Source organism: Etheostoma spectabile, chromosome 2 (assembly GCF_008692095.1).
Source record: "Etheostoma spectabile isolate EspeVRDwgs_2016 chromosome 2, UIUC_Espe_1.0, whole genome shotgun sequence".
Lineage (NCBI taxonomy): Eukaryota > Metazoa > Chordata > Actinopteri > Perciformes > Percidae > Etheostoma > Etheostoma spectabile.
The window spans coordinates 11,608,955-11,636,162 of record NC_045734.1 but is presented as its reverse complement, the minus strand read 5'-3'; the positions used below and the strand labels follow the sequence as shown (position 1 = coordinate 11,636,162).

General features: G+C 40.0%; 2 protein-coding genes across 3 annotated transcripts; both read right to left on the bottom strand.

The window, feature by feature from the left end:
* Window positions 1-2: 2 nt before the first annotated feature.
* On the bottom strand, window positions 3-8,732 carry mogs (mannosyl-oligosaccharide glucosidase). Its single transcript, XM_032539944.1, has 5 exons — window positions 8,615-8,732; window positions 7,048-7,411; window positions 4,705-4,928; window positions 4,348-4,541; window positions 3-2,905 (listed from the first exon to the last, which is right to left on the bottom strand). Exons 2-5 carry the CDS (start codon window positions 7,394-7,396, stop codon window positions 1,135-1,137), a joined length of 2,538 nt encoding a protein of 845 aa, XP_032395835.1. The 5' UTR covers window positions 7,397-7,411; window positions 8,615-8,732; the 3' UTR covers window positions 3-1,134.
* A 1,850-nt stretch (window positions 8,733-10,582) lies between these two features.
* On the bottom strand, window positions 10,583-26,785 carry pdcd4a (programmed cell death 4a). 2 transcript variants are annotated; one of them, XM_032533958.1, is made up of 12 exons: window positions 26,555-26,767; window positions 26,327-26,431; window positions 18,401-18,703; window positions 17,823-17,920; window positions 15,634-15,747; window positions 15,156-15,377; window positions 14,959-15,056; window positions 14,487-14,601; window positions 13,085-13,192; window positions 11,769-11,879; window positions 11,509-11,648; window positions 10,583-10,885 (listed from the first exon to the last, which is right to left on the bottom strand). In XM_032533958.1, the coding sequence occupies exons 2-12, from the start codon at window positions 26,370-26,372 to the stop codon at window positions 10,834-10,836; spliced, it is 1,407 nt and encodes a 468-aa protein (XP_032389849.1). In that variant the 5' UTR covers window positions 26,373-26,431; window positions 26,555-26,767; the 3' UTR covers window positions 10,583-10,833. The 2 variants fall into 2 exon arrangements, with proteins under 2 accessions (XP_032389849.1, XP_032389841.1); XM_032533950.1 differs by having other exon boundaries at window positions 26,327-26,785.
* Between the last annotated feature and the right edge of the window lie 423 nt (window positions 26,786-27,208).

The window sequence follows — 27,208 nt, the reverse complement described above, 5'->3', positions numbered from 1 at the left end:
AATAAATATTTAAACCGTTTATTGTTTTTAACAAAACAAAACCAATGCCAGTCAATGTTGTATTTTCTTACCAGTCAGCCAACAGGTTGGTGGCTGCTTTAAGAACCAGTAATTTTAGAAATGTTGAGCGAGACTGCATTTTCATAAGACTAAAATCAAACAATTAAATATCAAAATGACCACAATCATTAAGACAGAGATTTTTGGACATACTGTATGATTAAAGACAAATGGCACAATGAAGAATAATCACATGTTTTCCCAGATAAGACTTGTGACAAATCTGATAAGAGTTGTTCATTTAAAGCGTCCCACATATAGTGTGTAAGCATGAACCATTCCCCAGAGAGATGAACAAGCAGTTTCCTACATATTAAAGAAAAATAAAGTAATCACCTGTCTAGATTTTCGTTATTAAAATGTTGCCTGTGTGACACAATGAAGTTGCATGTAGGATATGAGTTCATTAAAAGGTGCTCTAAGCAATGTTGGGTGATGGCATTTCTTGTTGACGTTTGAAGTATTCTCAAACAAAACAAGACTTGTTCGCCCCTCCCTCCTCCTCATCCCGTCCCCTCTCCCTCCCTTCCGCACACTAGCTCCCAACCTTCACCCCCAAATCCTTCTTGTTGGTTATTAGCTGGAATGCTAAAACACTGTTATGTTTGGTGGTGGAGCCTGGACTGTCTACAGAGACCGCTTTTTTACAGTGTGTTCAGGGGACAGGCAACTATTGGAGAGTGAGGAGATGCTTGCTTTATGTGACAAAAAAATGTTGCAGCGTTAAAAAAAAAAAGTAAAAATATATTGCTCAGAGCCCCTTTAAGTGTTTCCTAAATGCATCTTAATTATTAACTGAAAGACTAGACTGATGGCTTTACATACAGCAAAGACAGGGTAGCTGCACTTAAACTTGTTTGAAATCCCCCTTCCAAGAATACTTGAGTGAAACTTGGTATTTTAATTTAAAGTGTGATCATGAATGCCTATTTTTCAGCTGAATCTTGTAATTCTTTTAGTTTAATCAACCAGACAAGACCTATTACTATACCTTGACACCTGATCATGTTGTTGTTTCAATCACATCCAGATAAATGAAGGCCAATATCTTAGAAAACAATGAATTCAATAGAATCAGTACTGTTCAGCCATCATTAATACTATCAAGGATGACCAGCCGGTAAAGGGATGGCTTCCTTGGCCCCTGCCAGTGCTGTCATTGTACTGTTCCCAGATATACCCTGTTTCAACATACTGTCTATAAACATTATTGATGAGGTTAGTCCTGAGTTCCTTATAAAGAGCAGCTGCCTTCTCTTGGTATGGCCCTTCTGTGTTGCTATAGTGGTGAAGGGCTCTGACTGCCAAGTAGTTGATGTTAATCCATATTGGTCCCCTCCAGTAGGGGGCATCGTGTTCTGTGTTTCGCTTCATATACAGTGGATCAGCCTTAGAAATTGAACGTAGGCCATAGGGTGTCCACAGCTTATTTGAGTCTCTCATGTCCCGGAAGATATGTTCTAGTTTAGGTGAATCAGCTGTAAGAATGTGCAGTAAGAAAGGGAACAAGCTAACATAACCCAAAGCATTTACATACTGCAGCTTGGGGGCCCGGCGGACTGAGCGCACAAGGCGTGCCACAGGGAACTGATGACGAGGTTGTCCAGGAGGCACATACACCTTCTCCTGCTGCAAGGACACTGCCTGGGTATGGTTGCCGTAGTCACTAAAAGCATGAAGTTGATCTGACCAGTGGAGCTCATTCAGCAGGTTGTTGTCACTGAGCACCTTGTGGGAGATTTCATAGTCATGATGCGGCTCCCCTAAAAGGCGGGCTATGCTTGCCATGATGCCTGAGGACAAGGCCATCCAGCAGTGCAAATCCACATGGCGCTCATCAGATGATGGGTGTGAGGCCCGAGGATAGTCATCCAGCCCAGAAGTCAAGGTCTTGGGATTGAGGAAAAGATTTGTGTCCTTGTCACGTCCACGCCAACGATAAGAATTTGGTAGGGGCCCTGTCTGTGTGGTGTTGTACCATTCAAACCAGGTTTTCAATCTGGGGAAGAGCCGCCGGAGGAAAGGCAAGGTCGCTTGAGATGCTGCCTTCTCTGGATTTGAAGAGAGCTGTTCGATAAGTTCCTGAAGAGCTAAGAAAAGAGTAGGTGGGTTGGCATTCTCATTACGCTGTACTACAAACTCAGCTGGGACTTTACTGCGAGCCTCATCTCCCAGGATCTGCTCCCGGGGAATCCAGCCCTCTATATTCATCAGGTCTATCCAGTGGGCAATAGCTTCCCTTGTCACCTGGGGATCCCATTTGCTCAGCAGCAGCTGGTGAAAGCCCTCATCCCAAAGGAATCCTCTAGGAAAGAAAGACCGTGATGGTACAGCAGTGAATAAAGCGCCTTCAGGGTACAGAAGCGGGTATTCATTGTAGACCGACTGTACCACTGACTGGCCATAAAAGTAGCCCATTCCACCCAACATGTTGCTGAGTGCCGCCTTGGCAAACTTAATGTGTGCCTGGCTAAAACCTTTGCTCTCAAGCCCAAAGGTCTTCTCAAACTTAGTGTCAAACTCAGCTTTCCTCTTTTCCAGCTCCTGAGTCATGATTGAGCCCACTAGTTGGTTGGGACGGCTATGGAAGCTCCCAGACTCAAACAAAACTTCAACCTGGAATGGCGTCTGGACGGTCACCTGGTGAACAACAAAGTCAATCTCTTTCCTTGTGTCAGCGGGTTTCTGTTGGTTTTGGTGGTGGGGGGGCTTGTAGGTGTCTATAGCTATGTAATGCCTCTTCTCACCAGAAGGAGGGCTGTAGACAAACCTGCGGTTCAGACTTTGCTTCACAATGTCAGTCAGCTTCTCCAAGCCAGGAGAGACAGTCTGAAGATAGTTGTAGCTGGAAAGACAAGAAACTTTTGTTAACTGTTTTTTTCAGGGGGAAAAGGGTTATGGTTATCAGAAAGTTTGCTGATTCCAAGCCGCCCAGATTCCCTGCCGGATCAGAACAAACGTTCTGTTGCTTTCGTTACACAGGTTAGACCTTTCCACTGGCTACCTGGCGCTGGCTGAATTTGAGTTGCCACAGGTGCTAGCGTCTGCTATGGTCCGTGTCAGAGCTGCCGCCCGCTCTCCTCCAAGTGAAGTCATCTCCCAGTAGTGGGGAGTGAGGCAGAGGGACAACAGGTTGAGTGAGCTAGCAAATTCTTGTCTTATATGTGGTCAGAGGACCCATGGGAACGCAGCCGTGGAGGCTTTTGTACCTGACTGTCCTGCCTGAGGAGACGTTCTCACGCTGTTGTTTATTTGGTTGTTATGACTTTGCCAGTGATTGACGTCCTCTAACTGTTCCAGTTGCTTATCCTTACAGTGGAGAGAAAGCGAACAGCTCAGTAGTCGTGTAATTGTGACTTCATGACATTACATAAAATTCTGAATCAGAAGTAATACATTACGCAAAATGTATATAAAAAGGAAATACTGTAATTGCCCTATGTTTTCAAAATCTGTCAAATCAAAGCAGACACACCAACCTTTTAAGTAGTTTATAGTCATCCAAGTGATCTCAACTCTACTAGCTATGTTTGTGAAGCCCAAACTGTATAGTCTGAGAGTGTTTTATTGTACTGATGACCGGTCAGAGTAAAATCTACTTTAAGCTCCCACTTATACTTCCTCATCCATCTTCCTACAATTAATTACTAATTCAAACAATTCTTATCATTTCTATCAGTGCATACTGTACCTTTGTATTTTGCTATGCTGGTCTTCTCTGGCCCTCATTAAAGTGTGAAATATTGGTCCTGATCCACTCAGTACAAAATATACTGAAACGTTTCAGAAAAAGACTTAAAAAGACCCTCATGGAAAGGGTCTGCTTTACTTTGGCTTTTCAAACGTTATACATAACATATATCCTATATATAATATATATATATATTGTATATATATAATATATATAACTATAATGTATATTAGCATGTTCATAAAACTTTCATAATTAAGAAAGTCTAATTCCTCCAATGTTTTTGAATTAACAAATTGATGAAAGAAAGGCTGAGAATCCTGCTTTTGCTGCCATCTAGCGGTTGGATTTCCTTTTTACCCCAGCAGTAATGTAGAATCACATGAAAACATGACATTACTACCAAGTATCATCCAAAGACTGGTGCCGGGAATCCGGAGAGGTTAAACGGACTTCCAGATGTCAGGGTCATTGAAATTGTGGTTTTCTTCTTTATGTTATTTACACTTTAAATTACCACATGCTTTTTTTTATTGATCACTCTCTTTTAAAACTGCTGCCTACCTTTCCATTCACTCCTGTATTTATGCATTTACCTTGCATATTTGGCACTGGATAATTCCCCGGTAACTGGTTTTCGGAAGGTGATCTTAAAGTTTCCAAGCTCCTCTGAGAAACCAGTGATAGATGCAAGGCGGTTTCTATCCTCAACGTGAGCCTCCAGTGAGCCCTGGGTGTCTGATGCTGCGTAAAACATCAGAGAGATGACAGGCGCTTGAGGGGCCGAGCTCTGGTGGGTAAAGACAAAAAAAAGACTACAATTATCAAAACTTAAAACAGAGATCATTGAACATAAGAAATAACTGCAATTGCTTGGTACATTTTAAAAATACATATTTGGGTCACATGAGGGAACATCTGCTCATAAGGCTGAATAAACAGTCAGTACTCACTTGCTGTTTAGCAGTGATCCTCCAGGTCCAGTCTCCTCCGTGACCCCCTCCCATCTTCTTGACAAACTCCGTAGTAAGTGTGAAATCCTTGTCTACAATTTCCTGGACACCAAAGGTGATCCCGTCATGCATCATCCAGCCATAGCCTTGCAAACCATCCCCTTGCTCACAAGTGTGCCTCAGGTTTACATCTGTGTCGGAAAACTGCCGCATCCACATCATACCTGGGGATATAGATGAAAGTTAAGTTATTTGGTTTTGTATTATACAGCACAAATGATGCAAAAATGTCAACTGTTTCACATAAAAAGGTCAATCTCAAAACTCACTGGCTATGCGTACACCCTGTTACTGGCTAACTGGGTTTTGAGAACAGCAGTGCTTAATTAAATGTTGTTACTCCTTATTGTAATAATAATAATAATAATAATAATAATAATAATAATAATAAGTGCCTGGGCTTGTTTCCCATCATTTTCCTAATCTAGTGCAATACAACATTAAACATGTGAATTATACAACAAAGCAAATATTTTGTGAAAGCAAATTAAATATTTAAGGGGAATCCACCCCAAAATCCAACCTAAAACGGTCTATGTATGTCACTTTTTGTAATTGTTATATTAGCACAATCCTTGTGTTGTGATACAAGATCATATACTGTTTAGAATTCTGGTTATATAGTGATACACTTAACATCCAGTTCTTCCGTTTTATTTCTCCTCTAATAGCTTCTACATTAGGAAAAAAAAAACTTTATTTCACACTATAACAGTATTGTATATATTTTGTATCGCCTTATTCCAATTCATTGAAGCTATATAATATGTACATAGAAAAATATTCAAACCCAAGACACCATTTTATGGCTTCACAAGTCCATAAAATGAAAAGGCTCTAGATTCATTATGCTTCCGTTTATATACCTTTTCCCAAAATTCAGCTTGATACATTTGGTATTTTTGGGGACCGTTTGGTATTTATGGAATAGACCACTGGAGGAAAATAGGGGAGGGTCATGTTTTTTTATTCTTTGTTGAGGAGGGTCATCCAATTTTTTTTAGTCTAGGGGGACTGGGTCACCCAACTTTTTTATTTAAGACCCCAAAACTCCTCTGGAACGCCCCTTAAAAAGGTCCCGTGGCAGGAAAATTTCAGGTTACCTCCCCTTTTCTCTGCTTTGCCCACCCAGAGAATTTGGCCCACCAATGAGAGTAGAGCTGGGCAACTAATCAAAATTTAATCGTGATTATGATTTCTGCTCCCAATGAACACAAAAACAGAACAATCTAGAAAAACAAATATTTAGCTCATTACGTTTTGCACTTTAACTCTTATTTTCTCTTGTGTTCTGAATGAAAAAATAAAGTATTAAGCAAAATTTCACAGTAGTTTTTTTAGCGTTGATTCATCAAAGTTTTTCCACTGTTTAAGTTTGATAATTGCAACATCTTTCCAGAAGTCAACAAGAAATTGTGTTAAATTATCATGATTTCAATACTGTCTGAAATAATCGTGATTATATTTTTATTGATAATCGAGCAGCCCTACATGAGAGAGAGAGAGAGAGAGAAACATCATGGCTTTCAAACAATAAAAGTGGTAACTGGTCAAGACCACACCTCCAGCCTCCACCTCCAAAAAGTCCCTTAGAAACTTTAGGATCTCGACTCGAATTTTAAATAAAGCTCAATGTATTGCACAGAAGTTGTAGGGTTTTCAAGGTTAGACAAATCTCTTTCCATGGTTTTAATCTTTTAAACTCATTGTTAATCTGAGTTAGCAATGCTCCCTAAAAAGGTGCTCTAAGCGATGTCTTGCGTTTCTTAGGCTACAACATTTGTTGTCACATGGAGCAAACATCTCCTCACTATCCGCGAGCTGCCTGTCCCCTGAACACACTGTAAAACAGACCAGGGTCTACAAACACACAAACTGACTGACAAACTGCGGCAACCTGCCCCAGCTAATAACCAACAAAAAGGATTTGGGGGTTGGGGTGGTAGGTGCACGGAAGGGAGGGAGAGGGGATGGGATGAGGAGGAGGGAGGGGCGAGCTACCCTCGTTTTGTTTGAAAATACTTCAACTAGAAAAGCCGTCACCCAACATCGCTTAGAGCACCTTTAACTTGCTTTGTCATCATAGCCTACAAATTCAAAATATGGACACAATTTCATATTATACTGTATATCAAGGTAATTGTTTTACTATATACTCAGACATGGTTCATATAAAAGAGATTCAGCAATTAAATCTGATCTGTACAATAGTTACTCAACTAGTTATTTAATTATTCCGCCACAAATGTACTGAGCAACTTCAGCTTGACTCTGTCAGCCTACCTGTAACAATTGACCTGGGACTCCTGGTTTTCATGCCAAAGTAGACCTGGGGCCTATATGAGCCCCAGAACCTCTCTGTGGAGACCTTGGCACTGCTGCAATTGGCATCCAAGACAGGAGGTGATGGGTGTAGGGTCGCCACCCGTTTGGCCAAATTGGACCGCATGTAGAGGGCATAAAAGAACCATATCAGGCTGAATATGCAAAGTCCAATGGAGATGTTGATGAAGACTTTGCCAATATCAACTTTCTTTTTCTTCTCTTTACGGTGAAATGCAGGGGGCTTCTCATCTTTCCTCGGAAGGGGAGCAGCTTCACCAGTCACCACCCTCTTCCTCTGCCTGCCCATCCTGCCCTTCTGAAGCTGGAGACAAGTGGAGAAGGGAGGGAAAAAAAGAGCTTGATTTAATAGTGTAACAGTGTCAAGGAAAACTGAAAGATAACTGAAAGGTAACTGAAGGTCTGTTTCAAACAGTGCTTTCTTATGCAGAATAACCAATGTCAACCTGTAAATAATATATACATAAATAAAACTGACATGAATTTGACTTGATTTTCTTGTGAGCTGGCCTGTTGTCAAATCAGGGTCACAGTGTAGACGACAGAGATCTAACCAAAACACCAGGCATACAGGCATTACTGGTGCTACACTTTTTCTGTTTGAACGATAGTTACACTCAGTTGCCAATTTAGTTGTTACACCAAGCTAAAACTAATGCAGTCTAATACAACACTCCTGCCATTAACCCTTACAACGTTAAGTTCTTTGATAACTGTTTCAGAAAGGTGTTGATTCAACACATTGGTTAATTTGGAAGGTGTGGTTCTTTTGAATTACTCCAAAGACATTTCAATATTTAGTATGCCATCATTGATATAAATGGGGCGGGCACAATATAAGGAACATCTTCCAGAACTTGACCAAATGAAGGTATGCTTTATTGTACTGCTGTTACATTAGACAGCATTAGTTTTTTAGCTAAATTTGTGTAAATAAACTCACAAAGTTGTGTAGTTTTACATTTAACAAAGCATCGGAAAATACTATCATAAGAAACGTTAAAATTATGCCGTGCAAATTAAGCCCATGATTATAATATTGCTAGCTACATCACAGCTAGCTAGTTACATCACAGATTATCCTTGTGGTGATTCTTGTAGGAGCCTGACTATAATAAGCCGTTTAGCTAGCTAACAGTTATGTTAACGTTAACCTAGTGTATGATGGGAGAAAAGGTGTTGTTACGGCGCCTACCATTTATAATTTAATTCAGCTTCCATTTAAAGCGTGTTCAATTTAAGTAACGTTAGCAATAAACCGCAACTGTTTTACCAAGACCACATTCAGTTTGAGACTTGGTACTATACGCCCCGGCAATGCAACGTTGCCTGCAGGCTGCACGCGACTCGCTAGTACCGTTAACGTTTCAATCGTTAGCTAGCTAGTTTTTAGCGAAACCGACCGACTGTTGCAATACGATATGGCTTTAATTAGTTAATCAGCTAATAAAATACAGGGTCAATTAGCAGTTTCAGGTTAAACTTCATTGAACAAATGGTTACTGACCTGTCAAAATACTAGAGTTTCAGCTGCTCATTATCCGTTGCTAGCTTACTAGCCACTTCCTGGTTACAACTCGTTCGAACTGACGTGTAGTCCGCTCCTACATCCATGACTCCGCTCATCGTGTATGTCTGCGTGATGTCATTAATTACCCTGATATCTATGTCGTTGATCTTTTTTATTTTCAGTTTATAATCATATTTTTTTGATTGGGTGCTCATGTTTACCTGCATCTTTGTATATTATAACTGGCAAGATTATGACTAACAAAAAGTAAACGCACTCTTTAGCCCCTGTGTGTGTGTGTGAGGTATATTGACTTATTGGTGCCATTGCTTATGTTTAGATACCTCATGTTTCATTTTTAATTACATTTTTCATTTCATTTGATTGATATCTATTTTTTTTTACTGTGGAATCTATGTCCATGACCTGCTGAATGCCTTAAATGACACATTTGACTAAATGTTTAAAAAATAAAAAAGACATGCGCAAGAGGGAAACAAATCATGCAAATATGACATTGAGGGAAATATGTAATTTTATTGAAATGTATAAAATGATGTATTTGTGTAAGGGAGGGTTAGGGGACAGTTTTCTGATCCAAAATAAATCAATAGTACAAAGATAACTGTAGCTATACAAGCATAGCCTCTTGACTGTACAACTGCATGCATGAATGAGAACATTCTTTGAATTACAACAGTTTCCAAATAAGAACCATTATTACTACCCTCAAACCTTTATTTACACAGTAAGCATAATAAAGCTCTGCTATGACACATAGCACGTAGATGTACCATAAATGGGGAAAGAGTCAGAGAGAAAAAAAGTCAAACTTTGGTCTCAAACTGCTTTTTCAGCTACAAGTAGTAGTTAAGGTACATAGAGAAAGATGGTTAATGAGACGAGTACATGTGAAAGACATGGTTGAAATATACATTAAGGATCACAAATGATGACTGATCAACAAATGTGATTGATGTACATATCCACCCCACTTGCCCAAGCACTTACTCCTTGTTATTCTATCACCAATACTGCTGGGATGGCAAAAAAAAAAGGAATACAGACACTTCATTTTGTTGCTTTTTAATGAATGGAATATATTTGTCAGCCACATCTTTTAATTCCGTCAACATGAAAAACTGTTACAGACACAAAAATATGCATATACTTAACAAATAGTCTTCCATGAAAAGCAGGGGTTGCCATTTCACAGATATATTAGACAGGTAAACAAGTTTAAAGACAGTATCCAGATTACTTCTGCTCTTTACAGAAGGACTTGCTTTAAGGGTTACTTGTCCAAAATCCATTTCTTGCCATGTGAGCAGTATATTTATTAATTGCAAGCATAATGCTCAAAATGTTGATGTTTCATTTTCCCCCCCAAATTTTTTATTTTTTTAAATTTTTTTTCAGAAAAAGGGCTTCCAATTCAAAGTATATATGCCCTAATGCAAGTTTCAAATAACCACCCAAATAGTGCCAAAAAATGTCTAGCTTCGACTGCTTTGCTTTATAAAATGAACATTTGGCGTAAGAGATCCAAGACGAAAAAAAACAAACAAAAAAACTGTTCATTAAGGATCAATATAAACTACTTGTACCCAAACATAGAAAGCTTGTTGTCCTTGAAATAATTTGTGTCTGAAAATGGAAAGTAACTTAGCTCAAGAACAAAGAGCTAAACCTAAGTGTTTACTGTACAGTATCCTGTATGTCTTTCAAGTGCTTTTTTCCATTTATAGCACTTTACATGGAAAAAAATGGAGACATGGCAACAGCTGAAGCAAAGCTAGAGGCAAAACGTCAAAGTTTATCTCCCACACACCCCGGCCTGTCCAGCAAGTCTTTATGCAGCTTTGACTCAATTTAATCTTGAGAAACAGGTACAAAGACTGAGCCAAGGAAACCCCAGAATTAGTTTTTTTTTTTTTTTTTTTTTTTTTTTAAATGAAAAAAAAAAAAAAAAAAAAAAAAGTCTAAAACAGTGAACAACAAGATGATAAGAACTGAACGCCTGGGCAACTCTTCAGTCTACTTTCACCGAACTTCAATGTTGGTTTGTGTAATGACAACATTATCAGGAGAGAAACGAGAAAACTTTAGACTGCCAGCATGCCATATCCAGGGGAAAACATGCTGGAGCAGAAACCGGGGGTAAGAACCTGTTGACACCCCTCAGCCGCCTCCTAATCTGCTCTTCCTCTTGTGGATTAGTTCTTAATCGCACCTCCATCTCCTTCACTTACAAAACGCTTCCGTCCTCTGTTGGAGGAAGTTTGAGAAACAGGTTAGTGTAAACTTGGTAGGAACCTTACATTATTAAATAGGTTAATAAGGCTGGATATATTTACATTAGTTTTATTGTGAATCATTAGCTTATTATCCTCTGTGCCACAGAGCTCCATTGTTGACCAAAAGCTATTAAACACACATCAATGACCCACATTGCTGCACTGGGTCACATTAACTTTCATTACCACAAACACTGGAACTGTGGTTTATTTTGAGTAAATACCACATTCACCATCCTGCTGCCAATTATACTTGCTACTGCCCCAAAATGTGTATTATACTTCAGCTGTTCTAATAATTCTGTAATGCTTGCTAAAAACCACAGTTATTTTGTTGTTTCCGGGAAAGTACTGAGCCTTTATTAAAACTATACATATGTGATAACTTTAACAAAATGTACATCCTAAAACAGGAACAAGTGGACTTGAGACTGAGCACCATAGACAGGGAAGGTGACCCAGGAAGTAATGACAAGACGCACTACTTTGTTGGTTTTGGACACCAGCCATTAAGAATGATAAATTACAAAATGAGAAAAAAAAAAAAAAAAAAAAAGGAAAATGTTTTCAAGTGCAGATAAATGGCCAACTCACCTGGCTGGACAGGCATCCCTCAGCTGTTTGGTGATGACAGACTCTTGGTAGCAGAGGTCCACAAAGGTCTCCATGATAGAATGGGCATGTGGCACGTCAAGGTTGATTTCTGGGAGCTCGTCATAGACACGCTGGAAACCCTACATGAAAAACAGCGTATGAAATTCACATCTTGTTAAAATCATGTCTTTCATAGACAGTACATTCTATACTTAAAGTGAGCTAAAAACTAGAACATTATTTTAAAAAAAGGCACTAACCCTGTTCATCTGATCCACAGTGATAAGACCTGTTTTCCAGAAAGACTGCAGCAGCTTTATCATCATATGACTAGCTGTGTCTCCTTTTGACTCCAGCACCATCACTACAGCCTGCAAAAAAAGATGATATAACATATGTGTAAGAAAGAAGTGTGCTGCTGCCATCCAATGTCTATAACCTAATAATAAAATGTGTAAGAGATGCAAGATGCACATTTCACCACACAGCGGCAGTGTTTGTCATTTGAAAATATTTAATACATGAGAAAGGAGAAAGTAAAAGTGTGCAGATATAGTACATACAAAATATTTATATAAAAGAAAAGTTATTTCAATTTGTAGTTATTTGAAGATGGTGAAAAATCTGGAAAATTCCTGCTGGGTGAATCATTACAAAATGTGCCGCGTGAACAAAAATAGCACCAGGCTGTGCAACAGTACACTGTGTACAGATTTGGCGACCAATTCATGATCACCTGGTTTTATTTACAAAAGGAAAGGAGATGACACACACACCTTTTCTTTAATAACAGCCAGTAACTAAAAGGTTTATTCCATAACAACCACGGAGCAATTAGTATGGAGAATAAACAGTTCGATGTTATGTAATGTGTCTCCCCATTTTGGATTGATTTGAACTAATCCCTTTTATTACATGTAGAGCAAATGAGAGAACGCCTCTGCCAGACACAACCTGTCCTCAGACCCCACACCACACACACACACAACACACACACACACACCCCACACACACACACACACACACACCACACACACACACACACACCCACACACACACAACACACCACACACACCACACACACACCACACACACACACACACACACCCACACCACACACACACACACACCCACACACACCACACACAACACCACACACACACACACACACACACACACACACACACACACACACACACACACACACACACACACACACCACACACACACACACACCACACACACACACACACACACACACACACACACACACACACACACCACACACACACACACACACACACACACACACACACACACCACACACACACACACACACACACACACACACAACTTCATTCTTCAAAGTTATACATAAAGCTTGTTTATGTGTGTTTTATGGTTTTATTTTGTTCGACTTGTGCTTCTACATGTCAGTGTTTTAACTGGTTTAAATCTGTGTGCTTTTGCTTGCTTGTTTGTTTTCTTGGTGAACATGTGGAGAAGTGTGATTGTGGTTGTTTCATGACAGAATAAAAACCAAACCAACACTGACACAATAACTAGTCTTCAATACCTCATAGACCAGCTCATGGTGGAAGTGTGGGACTTCCAGGTCCCGCAGACAATGCTCTGCCTCCGCCACGTCTCCTGATATCAGGTACTCCTTGAGCAGGAGGTTCATCTGGAACAAACGCACACACAAATTAAAACCTAAGTTGTGGTCTCTGTTGTTGTGGTTTCTGTGTGTACAAACCTTTGTTCCACTACACCCTGTATATTGTGAGTTTTACATTTGTAGTTAAAATAAACCTTAAAACAGAATACAGACAGACCTAATCCCAGACAATTAAACCTGACAATTTAAATTCAACTAGAAAAAAAATAATGTCTTCCTGTTTGAAGCTGAGCCTTAATCTTTTAGTCTCTGCTTCATTCGTTACAAATGCTTAGTTATGTCACTCGTCACTGAGCTGCACACACACACCACCCATTTTGCTAAAACAAAATAAATAAATAATTCTTATTTATGGAACAATTAGTCATACCAATTGAGATCAGAGTGGAGCGTGACTGATGCAACAAGTTAGAACCCCTCAAAGCTACGCCGACAGCTGTAAGTCAACTCTGGGTCTAATTCACTGAGCTAGGGGAATGTGTCGTCCAAGCCTCTGAGTAAAAACAACACGGGGATGTAATGTGGACAGGCCGGATAGTGACAAGAGGAGAGGGTATAGAAATTGAAAGGATTAAAAGAGGCTGCAAGTAAAACCATAATAATAATAATAATAATAATAATAATGGGAAAGCAAGTGAGAGCAGTGAGTGAAAGGGGCCTTGTGCCTCCTGCAGCCCAGTGTGTTTCCCCTGAGGATGCACACAACCAGGCAGGAAATCAAAACTGGAAAGCCTGCGGCTCTGAGGGCTACTGAGTGAGGCTTACACAATGCTGTATGACTGAGAACACTGACAGACTATGCTCCCATTTCTAAACATGCACAAAATCCCTTACAATGTTGCATAACTTACAATTTACAAGATGTGCACTTGAAACTCCCACACCATCCACACCCACATATGCACGAATAATTCCAGAAATTCCACATCATGAAACAACAATAATTGCAAACCAGACAAAGCCAACAGCATGTGGTGTGTGCATCTACAGTGTGTGTGTGTTCAATAAAAGGCTAAGGTGTGTATCTGTGTAAGCCCTCCTGTTCCCTCGTTTTTGAAATTCCCACTTCTCAGGGTAGAAAAGTGCTTTGCTGACACAGCAACTTAGAGGGTTGGCCCGCAGCTCTCCACCCAGCATGCATTTCTGCCTTCTGTTTACCTTACATAACGCCAATAAAGAAGCAGAGCGTGTCAATACAAACTACTGACCTCAGGTGTTAGGGATTATGTATTAACTCATTTTGAATATAGAAAGGAGAAAGTTACTCATTAGCTTATTGTCTTTTTTATAATATGCTTACCTCTTTGACGAGATGTTTGACAGGTCTCAGGCCTCCACCCACACCCCACACATTATCTAGACGAACCATCTCCCTCTTCATGTTCAGCAGCACTTCGGCACGGTCTAAAGCCACTCTGAAAGAGAAAATCAACCAAACATGAATTTCTGTTGCACAAAAATGGATGTATACTATGTACTTTACCTTAGGTGTAAGTCTGTTATAAAATTACCAAGATAACACTACAACATGCAGGTTTCATTCTACTCAAACATGATCTGATAAACACACTGTACTCAAGGAGAGAATGACATCCGTTCCTTTAAAACACAGGGTGGAGGAACGGTTGGTTGTTCTGACGTTTTGCTTATCTTAGCGTAAAAATTAACTAATGAAAGGTTTACGAAATCTTACAACCGTTGCAGATAAAAAAGTTAATTTTTTAAAAATAAGATACTGTATCTGCATTTTAGTTTTGCTGGTCTCGGCTCACCTGGCATGATCACAATCCACTTTGCCCTTGTAACAGTCCAGGAATGACATTGGGAGGACGTGGTCCGCTATGGCTCTGGCTATAAACTGGCCTAACATCTGAGAGACATTAGAAAAAAACATCAGGATGCATCTCCACATCACGGTTGTTTTTGTAGTCCAATAACTTTAGCAATATGACAAAATGTAGACGTCTACCTGTGGAGCCTCCGGTGTGTCCAGTATGAGGTCTGGCAGCTCTTTCAGTATCTTGTCGAAGGCGCGTGCCATTTCACTTTGTGACACCATCTTGCCCGACAGATCAGACAGCAGGCGGGAGGTCAGCTCTCTGTGGCTGGCCTTGCCTTCAAGAGACAGGGACACAGCCAGGGAGGAGAACTCGTACTTATGTTGGCCCAGGTTGAGTCCCTTTAGCAACATCTGACGGGACAAATAAGAACATTTTAGTTTAGCTGTGGAGCCAACTGATCAATACTGAATCAGTGTACAATAAACAAAGTGTAAAGTAAATTATACATTCCCTACATACACTAGTATGTTTCCTGATCTAATGATATGTGCAGACAAGCTCTCCATTACTTGGTTCATCCATCAATTTATTCTCTAAATCCACTCTTAACTGGTCAGCATGCATTGAGTGAAGAGAAGAGGACATGCTTTGTTTGAAATGGTTTACCTGGACTTCTTTTGTGTCTCCATGTTCAAAGTACTCCTGTACAATTGGGTTGACCATTTTTTCTAGTTCCTTCTCATCCACCTCTGGCACAACTGTTGCATAAACTGTGTCCCCCTGTGCAGGAACAAACATTATCACTCCATCCCATATACACAAATATGCACAGTGATTATGACATGTAAAAAATACATTGTGTGGCAACCAAAGTATTAAAAATTATAACATTGCCTAATAATGAGATTAATATCACTGAGATTTCTTCTCTTTTTTTTTTAAATGCCAGCGTTATCTGTCCCGGTTCTATTCCTCTGTGATTATATGCAGTGCGTCATAAATGTCTCTTGTCCAACGTTCATATTAGTTAATGCCAAGAATATCAGTCAAAACCGGTCTAACTAATTTTGTTTTTCTTAACCTGGAGAACAATAGAAAGCATTGATAAAAATCATAATCTTGGCAAAGATTAAATGCATTAAAAAAAAGCCTACAAAACAATTTATAACTTTTTTAAGAGAATAGCTGGCTCCAATTTTAATGTCCTGTAAAAAGATGATAAGCCTGAGTTTATACAACAGGAAGAAGAATAACAGTATGAAGGATTGTAGCCAAAGTCGCTGATTCACTTGTCTGTTTTGTTTTCCTTTGATGGGGAGAGAACCAATACAATAATTTATGGCCAAGTACAGGCAAAAGACTGAACTAAATTTCTTGTCTTAACATGGAGGCTGATGATATTTTAACCACGGAATTGATCAAAGGAGAGGAAGGGACCACTCTCGATCATTTTCCTTTCCATGGCTACTAAAATTATATGTCCATTTTGTCATTTACCCACGTATAGGACGACCTGTACCATTCGGAAATCCATCAGGGCTTCCCCTCAGTGTGACTCAAAGGGCACTGTCTGCACATGTATCATGTTACCCAGTTTCCTTTTAACACACTAACATCTTTTCCACTACACTCCCACAACATTCAAGGCCAAACTGCACTGTGCTTTTCTGAACTGTTCCCAAAACCGCTATCAACTATTTGACTGATGGAAGCTCTGTTCCCACTCTGCATTCAGTCAGCGTGACCTAACGGGACAAACAAAACCTGGCCTTCAGCATTACAGAGTTTGCTTCATAACGGGGTTAAAGATAACACCGTTGATTGTGATTGGACAGACCCAACTAGATGAAACAATGATGTAAGCAAGTTTGTTTTAAATAAGCTTTGGCAAAATCAATTTGACTATTTGACATAAAAACAGCATCTGAACCGCATTTCCCAATAGATTAATTATCCAATATAAAGTCTGGTTCTTTGATCACATGCCATCCAAGATAATACAATGCATCAAGAAAGATTGATGCATTGTGTAATTCAATAGATGCAATGCTGCATATGCTTGCTGTCTGAGTGTGGACAACCATTATCTTGTTCAAAGAGCAAGCCTTTTTTCATTTTCAGTGTGTTTCAGCAGCAGCCCTTCAACATCAGCACGTTTGTGTGACACAAGAAATAAAAAAGGTGTCAGAGCTTTGATCAGTGGGCCTCTTTGGAACAAAAAGCTGCTCTGCACAACAGGTCAGACCAACAACAACCGTGACAAACTAACATCTGATGGGGATGGCCTTTGTGGCAAAACAGTTCATGTACAGACTGCTGATGATGCTCAGGTAATGGAAGAATTTTGAAAATAATTAAATAAAGTTCCACATCTTCCACAGTTCAACATTTGAAGTTCGACATTTTATACAATGCATAATTGGCCAACTACATCAAGAAAATAATTGGCAGATTAATCAATATTTAAAAATGATAAAGCCCTACTTTAATGATTGACAAATATCCAAAGGACAAAAGGATTGAAGATTGAATTGAGGATTTCAAACATTAATGTTAGATGTTAAACATGTTAAATGTTTTTACAACTATAAGCTAAAACCGGGGCGCCATGGTGCCTCGGAGCTACAACCATGAGCCACAGCACCCCCAGTTCACCTCCGGTTGGTCTCTTTGTTGCGAGTCATTTTCCATTTTTCTCTTTTCCTGTCATCTCTCTACTGCCGTCTGTCTAATATAGACATACAACGCCCCAAAATGAAATGCAAATTAAAAAAAAATAAAAAAGCTTTTGAGAGAGTCACATCTCTTTCAGACAAACATATTTTTAACAGTCCAAGTCTGCTGTAATCGCTTACCTGAGCAGACTCATCGTAGTTAGGGTCCCGCATATCAGGTTCCTCATCTTCATAAACCATCCCAGCAGCCCCCCAAACTCCTTTACCACCTGCCCCACCTGGAGACAACCATCAAACAAACCATAAAAGCAAGTTAATTAGGTTATATGGTTTATTGATCCCCAATGGGGAAATTACAATTTACACTCGGTTTTGTTAGAAATTCCTACACATAGGCCTGAAATACACACACATGCTCAGGACCTATTCATGCACAAATAGAGAGCTATCAAATTGAGTGGGCTGCCAGTGCTGAACCAGTGGTTGGGATTACGATGCCTTGCTTAAGAGCACCTGGCAGTGCGAAGGAGACGAACTGGCATCTCTCCAACTACCAATCCAGACTCCATACTGGGACTTGAACCAGCTACCCTCCAGTTCCCAACCCAACTCCCTACAACCTGAGCTGCTGCCACCCCAAGTTCATCATTATTATGTGAAAAACGCCATTGCCACAAAAAAATTAAAAATAATAATAAAGAGGCTGTGGCAGCTTCCAAAAAAAGAAAGCACAATACACCAGTGTAGCTCAAATGTACCTTTTTTTGGCAGGCCTCTGCCTTTGCCCGTCCTGGATTTGCGGTCACTGGTGCCGACTTTGCCCTTTGGGCTGTGTGGGTCACTTCCGGACAATTCTCCTGACTCAGAGAAAGACTCGCTGGTAGAGTTGCGGGAGGAGGACTTGCGCAGGCGACGCTTAGCTTTGGCTTTGAGTCGTGCCTCGTGAAGTGCTTTCTCCTGAGGCGTCCAGTTACCGTTCACCTCTGCCTCGTTCAGCAAGTCATCGTCAACGGTGTAGGGATGGTTAGCTTCTGCCAAGTTTTCATCGAAAGAGAACACCCCTGTGGTCAGAAAATTAGAAAGATTGATGGATGTTAAGGATGCAGTTTGTCATTGTACTGCCATAAAAACATGTGTAAGTCATCGTAGACAGTCAAGTAGAGTTTACGACTAGTATATGTGGACACAATAGCAGCAGTTTGGAAAAGAACCTTTCCACCTTCAACACAACAAAGCCAGGGTGCACCGTGTGGACCAAACTTTTCAGCATTGTCTAACCTCACTAATGCTCTTGTGTCTAATTGGGACCAAGTCCCTGCAGTTTCCAAACACTTATAGGTATAATGTTCAGGGGCCTGTTGCCCAAAAGTAGAATAAAGATATCCAGGATAAGTGAAAAAGCGCAGCTTGACTTAGTGTGATCCGCTCATCGCGGCTTAATCGGTTGCACGTCTGCTGAGGAAGGATGAACAGGTGAAGCTATGTCAAGCCAGGTGTATCTAAGTGCACGTTCAAGGCTTTCTTAAATAGACCACGGTATCGATCACAGATTTACTGATGCAGAGATGAAGAAGACGCATGCGGCATATGTTTTACCCAATGAGCAGCCGCTTCTAATGGAAAGTAACGAGGAGGCAAAGCATATAATATGCAGAGAGGGAAATACGGCTGTTATCAAACGGAGAGAAAAAGCCCAACAGACTATAGCGGACCGACTGAATGTGTAAGGATGTACAAATATATACTTAGCCTACTAGTCACAACACTTCTTTACAAAATTGTAGTTTACACTGCGTTTTAGTTGCTTTAAATATGCTAGTTTCATGTATTGGTATTATTGCTGTATCTGTTTTTGTGTGACAAATGTCTGGTTTTACTGTAAAGTGTCTTTGAGTAGCTTACCATGTAAAGCACAATTTAAATACAATGTTTTATTATTTAGCCTACTTTGCCTTAAAAGTGAGCAGAGGGAATTAATGTTCCTCGGTAAATGTACCCTAAGGACTATAGGTGTTACCGTATAGGTGGTAGCGTAACAATAGGCTTAACTTCAAACCCTTATTTACAACGTGTGAACACGTTTTACAACCATATGCACAAATCTCTATAAGATATGTCTAATTCTAAATATCTTTGTACAATTAATCTTTATAGAGAACAATCAGAAAGGGACAAAAACTAGAAAAAGAAGTAACTGACTTCAATACACACTGTGAGCATATATGTAAAACAATATTCCTGTTTTTTTAAATTCTTTTTCAAGTGACAGCACCAAAATTAAAAGATTAAGAAGCATTGTGGTGTTCCCGGTGTGATGAATGTAAACTACACTAATTATATATATATATGTAATTAGCATGATAGTTGATGCAAGCTTTTACTTTGAAAAGTAGAGAGATTTTTTTAAGTAATTTATTTTGAAAAGTAGAAGCTCTGGGATGGCAGAAGGATTTTTTAAGTTTGCCTACAATCTGCATTTATTTTATAGGCAGACATATGTTTTTAAAGTATTTTATTCATAGCATGATAGTAGACACAAGCTTATTTTATTCCAGATGCGAGATTGTATTTTGAAAAGTATAAGGTCTGGGATGGCACCAGGTGGGACGGCATGATATGGGACACTCCAGGCTGCAGCCATACACTCTTGGTATATCTGGGGCACTTATCTGAACATACCCTGTGAGTTTTGTGAGAATTGGCCTTAAGGTTGCTGATTTGTGTTCATTTATGTGCAGAATCACGCCCCTTTCAAAGTGAATTGGTCAATAACTTGAAAAGTAAATGAGATAAGGACATGCTTCTTACAGCTTGAAATAAGCTTGATCCATTGAGGATTCACTGAAAATTTAATGACAATCGGAGCTACGGTGTAGAAGGAGATTTTTTTTTTTTTTTTTTTTTAAAGGGGGTTTTCAAAAAAATTCAAAATGGTGGAATGATTTTATAGGGGGACCTTAAAAGGTCCTTGAGACATTTTTGTAGAGCACATTAAGCTGCACCTGTGTCAGAAATGTCAAGTCAATCGGACTTACGATGTGGGGGTGTGGCCTTTCAAAGACTGCATTTGAAGCCATATCACAGCGCTACCATGTGGCCGATAGGGTTCATATTCCTACAGAAGCACATGCACACCAATTCCAGTTATTCCCCAAGTTTCATGTTTCTAGGTGATTCCAGCTCACGGGAATTTGAGCCGGCGCGGCAGACAACAAATAACTAAAAAACAAAAAACCTAGAAGGGTTCTACTGCTTTGCGGTTTACACCCTTACTAATAATTCAATCGTACCAGTGAATTTTCAGACATATGCCATTTTTACAACGGTAGCAAAAAGCTTTATGGTGCAGCTCTAAGAAACAAAGCTGATGCTGACAGCAAGTCTAACATGTATAAATAGTCTGCAAACATTTCTACAGTTTGGTGAAAACAAAGTCATGTACTGCATGTTGTTGCTGTAAACCCAAGGATTTGGTATGCAACAAACGGCTTATGACAATAGTGAGACATATTTACTGTTAACTTTCTGTTATCTACACTTCAAGAAACTAAAAGTTCATCATAGGCGCATTCAGAAAACTGCACAAAACACCTTTACACCACAGCAACAGGGCTTGAAAACAATGCTTTCTTTCAGTGTGAGCTACATCCACCTCCATATATCAAGGCCGTGTTATACACATCAAACCAAAGGTCACAAACAACCAAAACATACGCAAGAAGAAGGCAGCACAAATTCACACCCACAGTCCTGCGACAGCAGGTGTTAACATTTAGGTGTGACATGTATAGCCTACATTATAAAAAAAATGGACAACTTTATGTTTCAGTAACACGTTGTTGCACAAGCTATTGGGCTTGTATTGATCTGTATGTGTTGTACAGTTTTTTGATTCAGCCAGTAGAGAACCATAACACATCTGGAGTCTCATTTCCCAGTGTAAACAACACAACAAAAACACTGTATATAGTAAGTTAAAACCTATGCCCAGGTTGCTTCTTGTAGGTGTGGCGACAACAACAAGTTGGATGGGAGTGTTCCTGCAGGCATGGGAGGGGTGAAGGAGCAAAGAGGAACATATGCTGAAGAAATGCTGACACCACTTCTTTTTTCCCCCTCCGTATTCTCGCGATCTGTCCGCAGCAGCTAGAGTGGATCTGACTACATATGGCATGGTTGGGTCCATGACTGGCCACATGCCGAGGCTGTAGGAGAGAAGGAAAGCAGGAGGAGGAATGTCTGAGTGTGTAATGAATACTTACAGTCCTGATGCATGGGCCCAAATGGCAGTTTGAGGATTTATAGATTACAGGACATGTAGAAAACACACAGCGGGAGGGGGAAATGTCTAAGCCACAGATAACCCTAAAAGTCTAAAAAGCAGTCTGTGTGCTGCAAAAGTACCATATGGTTACAACTGGGATAATTGTATCATACTTCTGATGGAAGAAAAAACATTTACTTGCAACCCACTTTTTGAAAACGGTATTCAAAAGATCTCAAATGTTTAACTTTGAGTGTGAATAACAAATGAACGGAAGCACCTTTCCCCAAAGCAGGACACCTCCCTAAATTAACCTGTTGCAGTAAGAGCAGCACCACACCCTTGGCCTTCAAAATCTGTAAACAACCGACCATGTGTGATGTCCTCCTCCTGTTCCCTCCCCTATCCTCGTGTCGGCCACAGAGCCTGCCAGTGCAATAAATTAGATACTAACCAATGGGGCGGGCCAAATACACGGCTGGTCAATTTGAAAAAAGCAGAAAAAGTCAGAGCCACTTGCAAACATGAGAGTTGCTAAACGAGCAGAACAAAATACAGCGAGCTACATTTTTTTGACAAAGCAGAAATTATACCAACTACAACTGGTAGATCTTGTCTTAAGGTTTACTCTACACTGTCAATCTCAAAGCTCCAGCAACAAACTCACTGTTGTGAACCCTGCATGCGTACCAGAGCACGACAAAATGAATACCAAACAACATTGTCATGGAGGTTTTCAAAACCACACCCGCATCTATCCAGTTTTAAACACAGAGCCAGAATGAGGACAGCCATGGACCTTTGCCCTACATGCTGTGTGGGAGCTTTCCACAGCCAGTGAGCCTAAACAGCAGTGTTGAGTTTTTTTTAGTTATAAGTCTCCATTCAGTAGTAAGGTTTATGAATGAGAAGGTCAGTGGAGCACATTCCTCCTGAGTTACAGTCCGAGATTTTACAGCTGTAAATGTAACTTAGCGCTGGCAATGTTATAATTTTCTTTGGGGGGGGGATATCTGTCAAATACAGCAGCATTTTTTTTATCCCTCCCCCTCTACTTAAAAACCTGTTGGACTTGTGTGCAGAATGATGCCATGAGCAGAGTTTGACACTAGAAAGTTGTTGACATGTATCTACTGAAGCTCACATTAAATCCAAGTATGAGGAGTGTAGCTATGGAAATGATCAATATTTGCACATTCACAAATTCTGGATTTTAAAGTGATATGAAGTTTTAACTAGTTATACTTGTTCTTGTGAGAAAAAAAAACCCATATCAGACAAACTATTATTCAAAGCAGAGGATCTCTAGACATGTCTAAAAACATTTCTGGAGGGGATCTTTAAAGACAGCAATGCATATTTATGCAGATGACACAGTTTTGTTTTTGCACGTCTACTGTGAAAGGCTCAACTAACTCACAAAGTGCTTTGACTTAGATTCAGTCAAAAACTTCTGGGAAATGAGCCAATTTTAATAAATCCCTGTGCATCTTAAGAAATGTATTGCAAGACATCCACGACTGCCCGGTCGAGGTCAACCTTTAAATCGACTAAAGGTTCTTTCTCTGGCAACTCACACACATAATTGTGTATTTTTTAAAGTGTGTGATTCCTCTAAGGCCAAATAAGCATCAGCACAATGATATTGGGGACAGTAGAAAACAGCCCTACTGTATTGGCTCCTGTGGTGATTATCTACTGGAGGAGAAAAGGGTGTGGACGTCTGAGGGGTTTAACGGGCATTTCTTGAAAGCAGACTCGGGCAGAATTTTACTTAAAAACATGTTTCAGACACATTGCCTGACCTTGTGTGCATATGGTGACTTGTGTTTAAATATACAACAGTAACAACGGAGGCTGGCTGGCCACACACAAACAAAAGTACAAGGGTTTCCACTTGTGAAACACTTAAGTCTCTTGTTTTATCAATGCAGGGACAGAAAAATGAACAAATTCATTTAATGGGAACTTGTACAGTTTTGCTGACTGTGCTTTTTGAGTCAAACTGTAACAGCTGCAGAGCAACACCACAGATAAAGTGCACTGGGAGGTACATACAAAAGATTAGAGCAACCAAGATAAACGGTTATGAGTCTGATAAAATGTTTTTTTTATAATCAGCCAATTGCTTCCACTGGTGCCCAGTAAAGTAATACTTTACACTGGTGGTTTGCTCAAAACCAAAGCCCTTCAAGCAACTGGATGGTGGGTAAAAACATTTTTCATGAGCGTGAAAGTGCATGTGGGGTGAGGAGGGTTAACAAAAGAAGAGCGCTTAAAACCATAACATGATGTGTACATAGCAGGCCATGAAGAAATCTGGCTTAAAATCTTTGGCAGTTGGTTTCTTCCATGGTGCTCTAAATGCATGTATTTACCCAAGGAGTTTGGAAATGCTCTAACAGGTGGGGCTCTAAATCTGCAGCTACAGTACACTCCTCACAGCACAGACCTGCAAATTTGATTATGTATAGTAGAACATTACTTGACAAGTCGCTTAGTCCATTGATACAAAATGATGTCTAATGCTATGTTTACACATGGCCAGCTATTTGTAGAAACAGACATTTCAACCTCTCGGTTGTCAAAACTAACATCCTGCACAGCTGTCAACACACACACACACAAGAGAGAGAGAGAGGAGAGAGGAGAGAGGAGAGAGAGAGGGAGAGAGAGAGAGAGAAGAGCGAGAGGAGGGAGGAGAGAGAGAGAAACAAAAGGTATGTGTTCCACAATAACCATGTACGAGTAAACAGGGTACATTTTTCAGACCCGATTTTTAGATTTTAGTATGTGTTAAGTTGAAATAACAAAATGCACCTTCCCTAAAAACACCACAAGTTGAGTCGTTTACAGATTTTGCTCTTATGACAATAGAAATTGTCATACTACTAGTTACTAGTTATGACTACAAAACAGATGTCTTTAAAGCAAAGATAACTGATCATTTGAGAAGACTTGTGCACTATAACATATAGCCTGTGCTAGACACATTCCCCATACTGTTATGCATATTCAGTGTCCAGATTGACCCACAATGTAACAAGAAGTTGTTTTCTCCTTTTTCCCCCCCAACACAGACAATTAAGTCATTGACTGTGACTGTGTGTGACTGTGTGTGACTGTGTGTGAGTGTGTGTGAGTGTGTGTGTACACACACATCTTATCAACAGAGGCAACTCAATCAAGCGTGGCTGACCTTCCTAGAGAAAAGGGCCAGTCTGTGCACTGAAGCACCAGCTGCTTTGAGACACACACACACTTACTATATATATTTAATTATGTGTATCTTTAGGTGAATCAGTTATGTGTTATTTTTTTTGGCACAACCCAACTCAAGGTACTCATGTTTGAGGTTAAATGCTACTTACAACTATGCCATTTCAGTTTGATACATTGGGTTTGTAGTGTTAATATATTTATACTAGGTATGTAACCTTTAAATACATACACAACAACGGAGAGATTATGTAAGTCTCTCCTATTGGCTCTTATGGGCTATATATGACGACGTCATCGCTTGGCTGAGCGAGGGAAGCACTGAAACCAGTGTATAATCTCAAATATCATTCAAAGAAAGCCTGTGCATTATTTTACAACCATTACAGAGACACTGTGCGCATGAAGAACGTATGTTTGGTGTTTCCCGAATTGTTAGATTTCAAATCTAAATTGCTTCCTGTTTTTTGTATCTCTCAACGATAAAACTGACTGCGATCGTGTTCGGCAAACAACCGCTTATCAAAAATATCTAATTTTATGCAGGAAAGGGGGCGTGTAGCTATCTGCACTGCGTCTGGGTTTAAAACAAATGTTAAACATACACAGATAACACAAAGTGTTGACGTCCAGGTTACTGCAGAACCACAACATATTGTAATGTACGCTCATAAAAAAACAGGAACCAAAACAACTCACTCTTACTCATGCATGTACTCGCTAAACAGCGAAAATTAACAACAAACAGAAGCCCCTGTGTATAAAAAAAAAAATACAAAAAAAATATGTGGTAAACAACGACTTCTCAAAGCGGAAGTAAGCGCTGTGGCCTCGTCCAATCAGAAACGCGAAAGGGTTAAATGTGAAAGCAGTCCCAACAACAAAACACCGTAACCAACCTCCTAAAATGCAAAAAAAATGCTAATGGAGTTCGTGTAGTTCGTCTAGTTGCAGAGTGTAAAACGTGCAAAGCTGCTTAAGTGTTTAGTGTTCGTTGCACCAGTGCCCGTGCGTGTGTGTGTGTGTGCTTGTGTCGGATTTTAACGGAGCACATGGTGGAGTATGGCTGGCGCTGCTGCCCATCCCATGCAGGGACAATGGATCTGGGAAAGCACGCCAGAAGGCCCGTCGGTAGCTCCCTGATACTTTGCACCGATGTACGCTAACGTTACATGAAGCGAGGCAGAAGGCATTCACTCACCGTCAGCTTTTGGAGCTAAGGTCCACGTATCCACTTCGGTCGCCATGGCGCGTTGCAAATGCTCGATTAAAATCCTTACGGTGAGCTCCTCCTGTCAAGCTTCAGCTGCAACAACCTCCCCCCCCCCAAAAAAAAAAAAAAAACAGCAAGCCAAACGTCTGCAGAACAAGTTATTTAGTATAGCAGTCTTTTGACAAATGCCACGTGCTCGAGTGGAAAACACGAAACCCTTTTTGTGCTGCACGGTATATCAGCTGTAGACAACACACAACAAATGACTTAACTGAATTAAAGAGCTCAAGCAGAAATGGTAAAAAAAAAAATGAGTGCAATAATAAGGGTTTTCGCACTTCTCTCAGCGTTTACGGACGAGAAGAGTATAAATAACAACGCGGGGGGAAGGTAGGTTAGTCGCAGGGTATTTCAGCAAGCAACCTGCTAAAAGCTCTGTTTTTAACTTTGCGAGTGTAAGCTGAGGAGAGTCACGTGAACAAAACGCGGATGGGGAGTGGTCAGTGGAGGGGGTGGGTGCTGGCCTTCTCTGACCAATCACGAAGCAAGAAAAACGAATCTGCTGTCATGTCCATAGACATATAAATATAATATAATAATATATGTCTATGGTCATGTCGATGTCTAGAATGCGCTTTATAAAATGACCCCCACCAAATGTATCTCTTTTTGCTTGAATTATCGTAACTAATTAAAGGACAATCAGCATCAAAAGTATTTCTAGCATCCATCATCTAACATTCGTTATACATATCTAATTATTCTACTTGTCATGTTTACGAGGTATTTGGATGAACTCATAATTTGAATTTATTTTACTCGAAAACCTAATTATCCACGTTGAAGTATTTTTGTCATCCACATTCACAC

Excerpts from the sequence above, each read along its gene's own strand:
- mogs (XM_032539944.1), bottom strand. The coding sequence starts at position 7,396 with ATGGGCAGGCAGAGGAAGAGGGTGGTGACTGGTGAAGCTGCTCCCCTT. Across the intron at positions 4,542-4,704 it reads GGATCACTGCTAAACAGCAA|AGCTCGGCCCCTCAAGCGCC; the intron begins GTGAGTACTGAC and ends TTTACCCACCAG. Across the intron at positions 2,906-4,347 it reads TCCAGTGCCAAATATGCAAG|CTACAACTATCTTCAGACTG; the intron begins GTAAATGCATAA and ends TTGTCTTTCCAG.
- pdcd4a (XM_032533950.1), bottom strand. The coding sequence starts at position 26,372 with ATGGCGACCGAAGTGGATACGTGGACCTTAGCTCCAAAAGCTGACG. Across the intron at positions 15,057-15,155 it reads ACACACCGGAGGCTCCACAG|ATGTTAGGCCAGTTTATAGC; the intron begins GTAGACGTCTAC and ends AATGTCTCTCAG. Across the intron at positions 10,886-11,508 it reads AGGGATGCCTGTCCAGCCAG|AGGACGGAAGCGTTTTGTAA; the intron begins GTGAGTTGGCCA and ends TTCCTCCAACAG.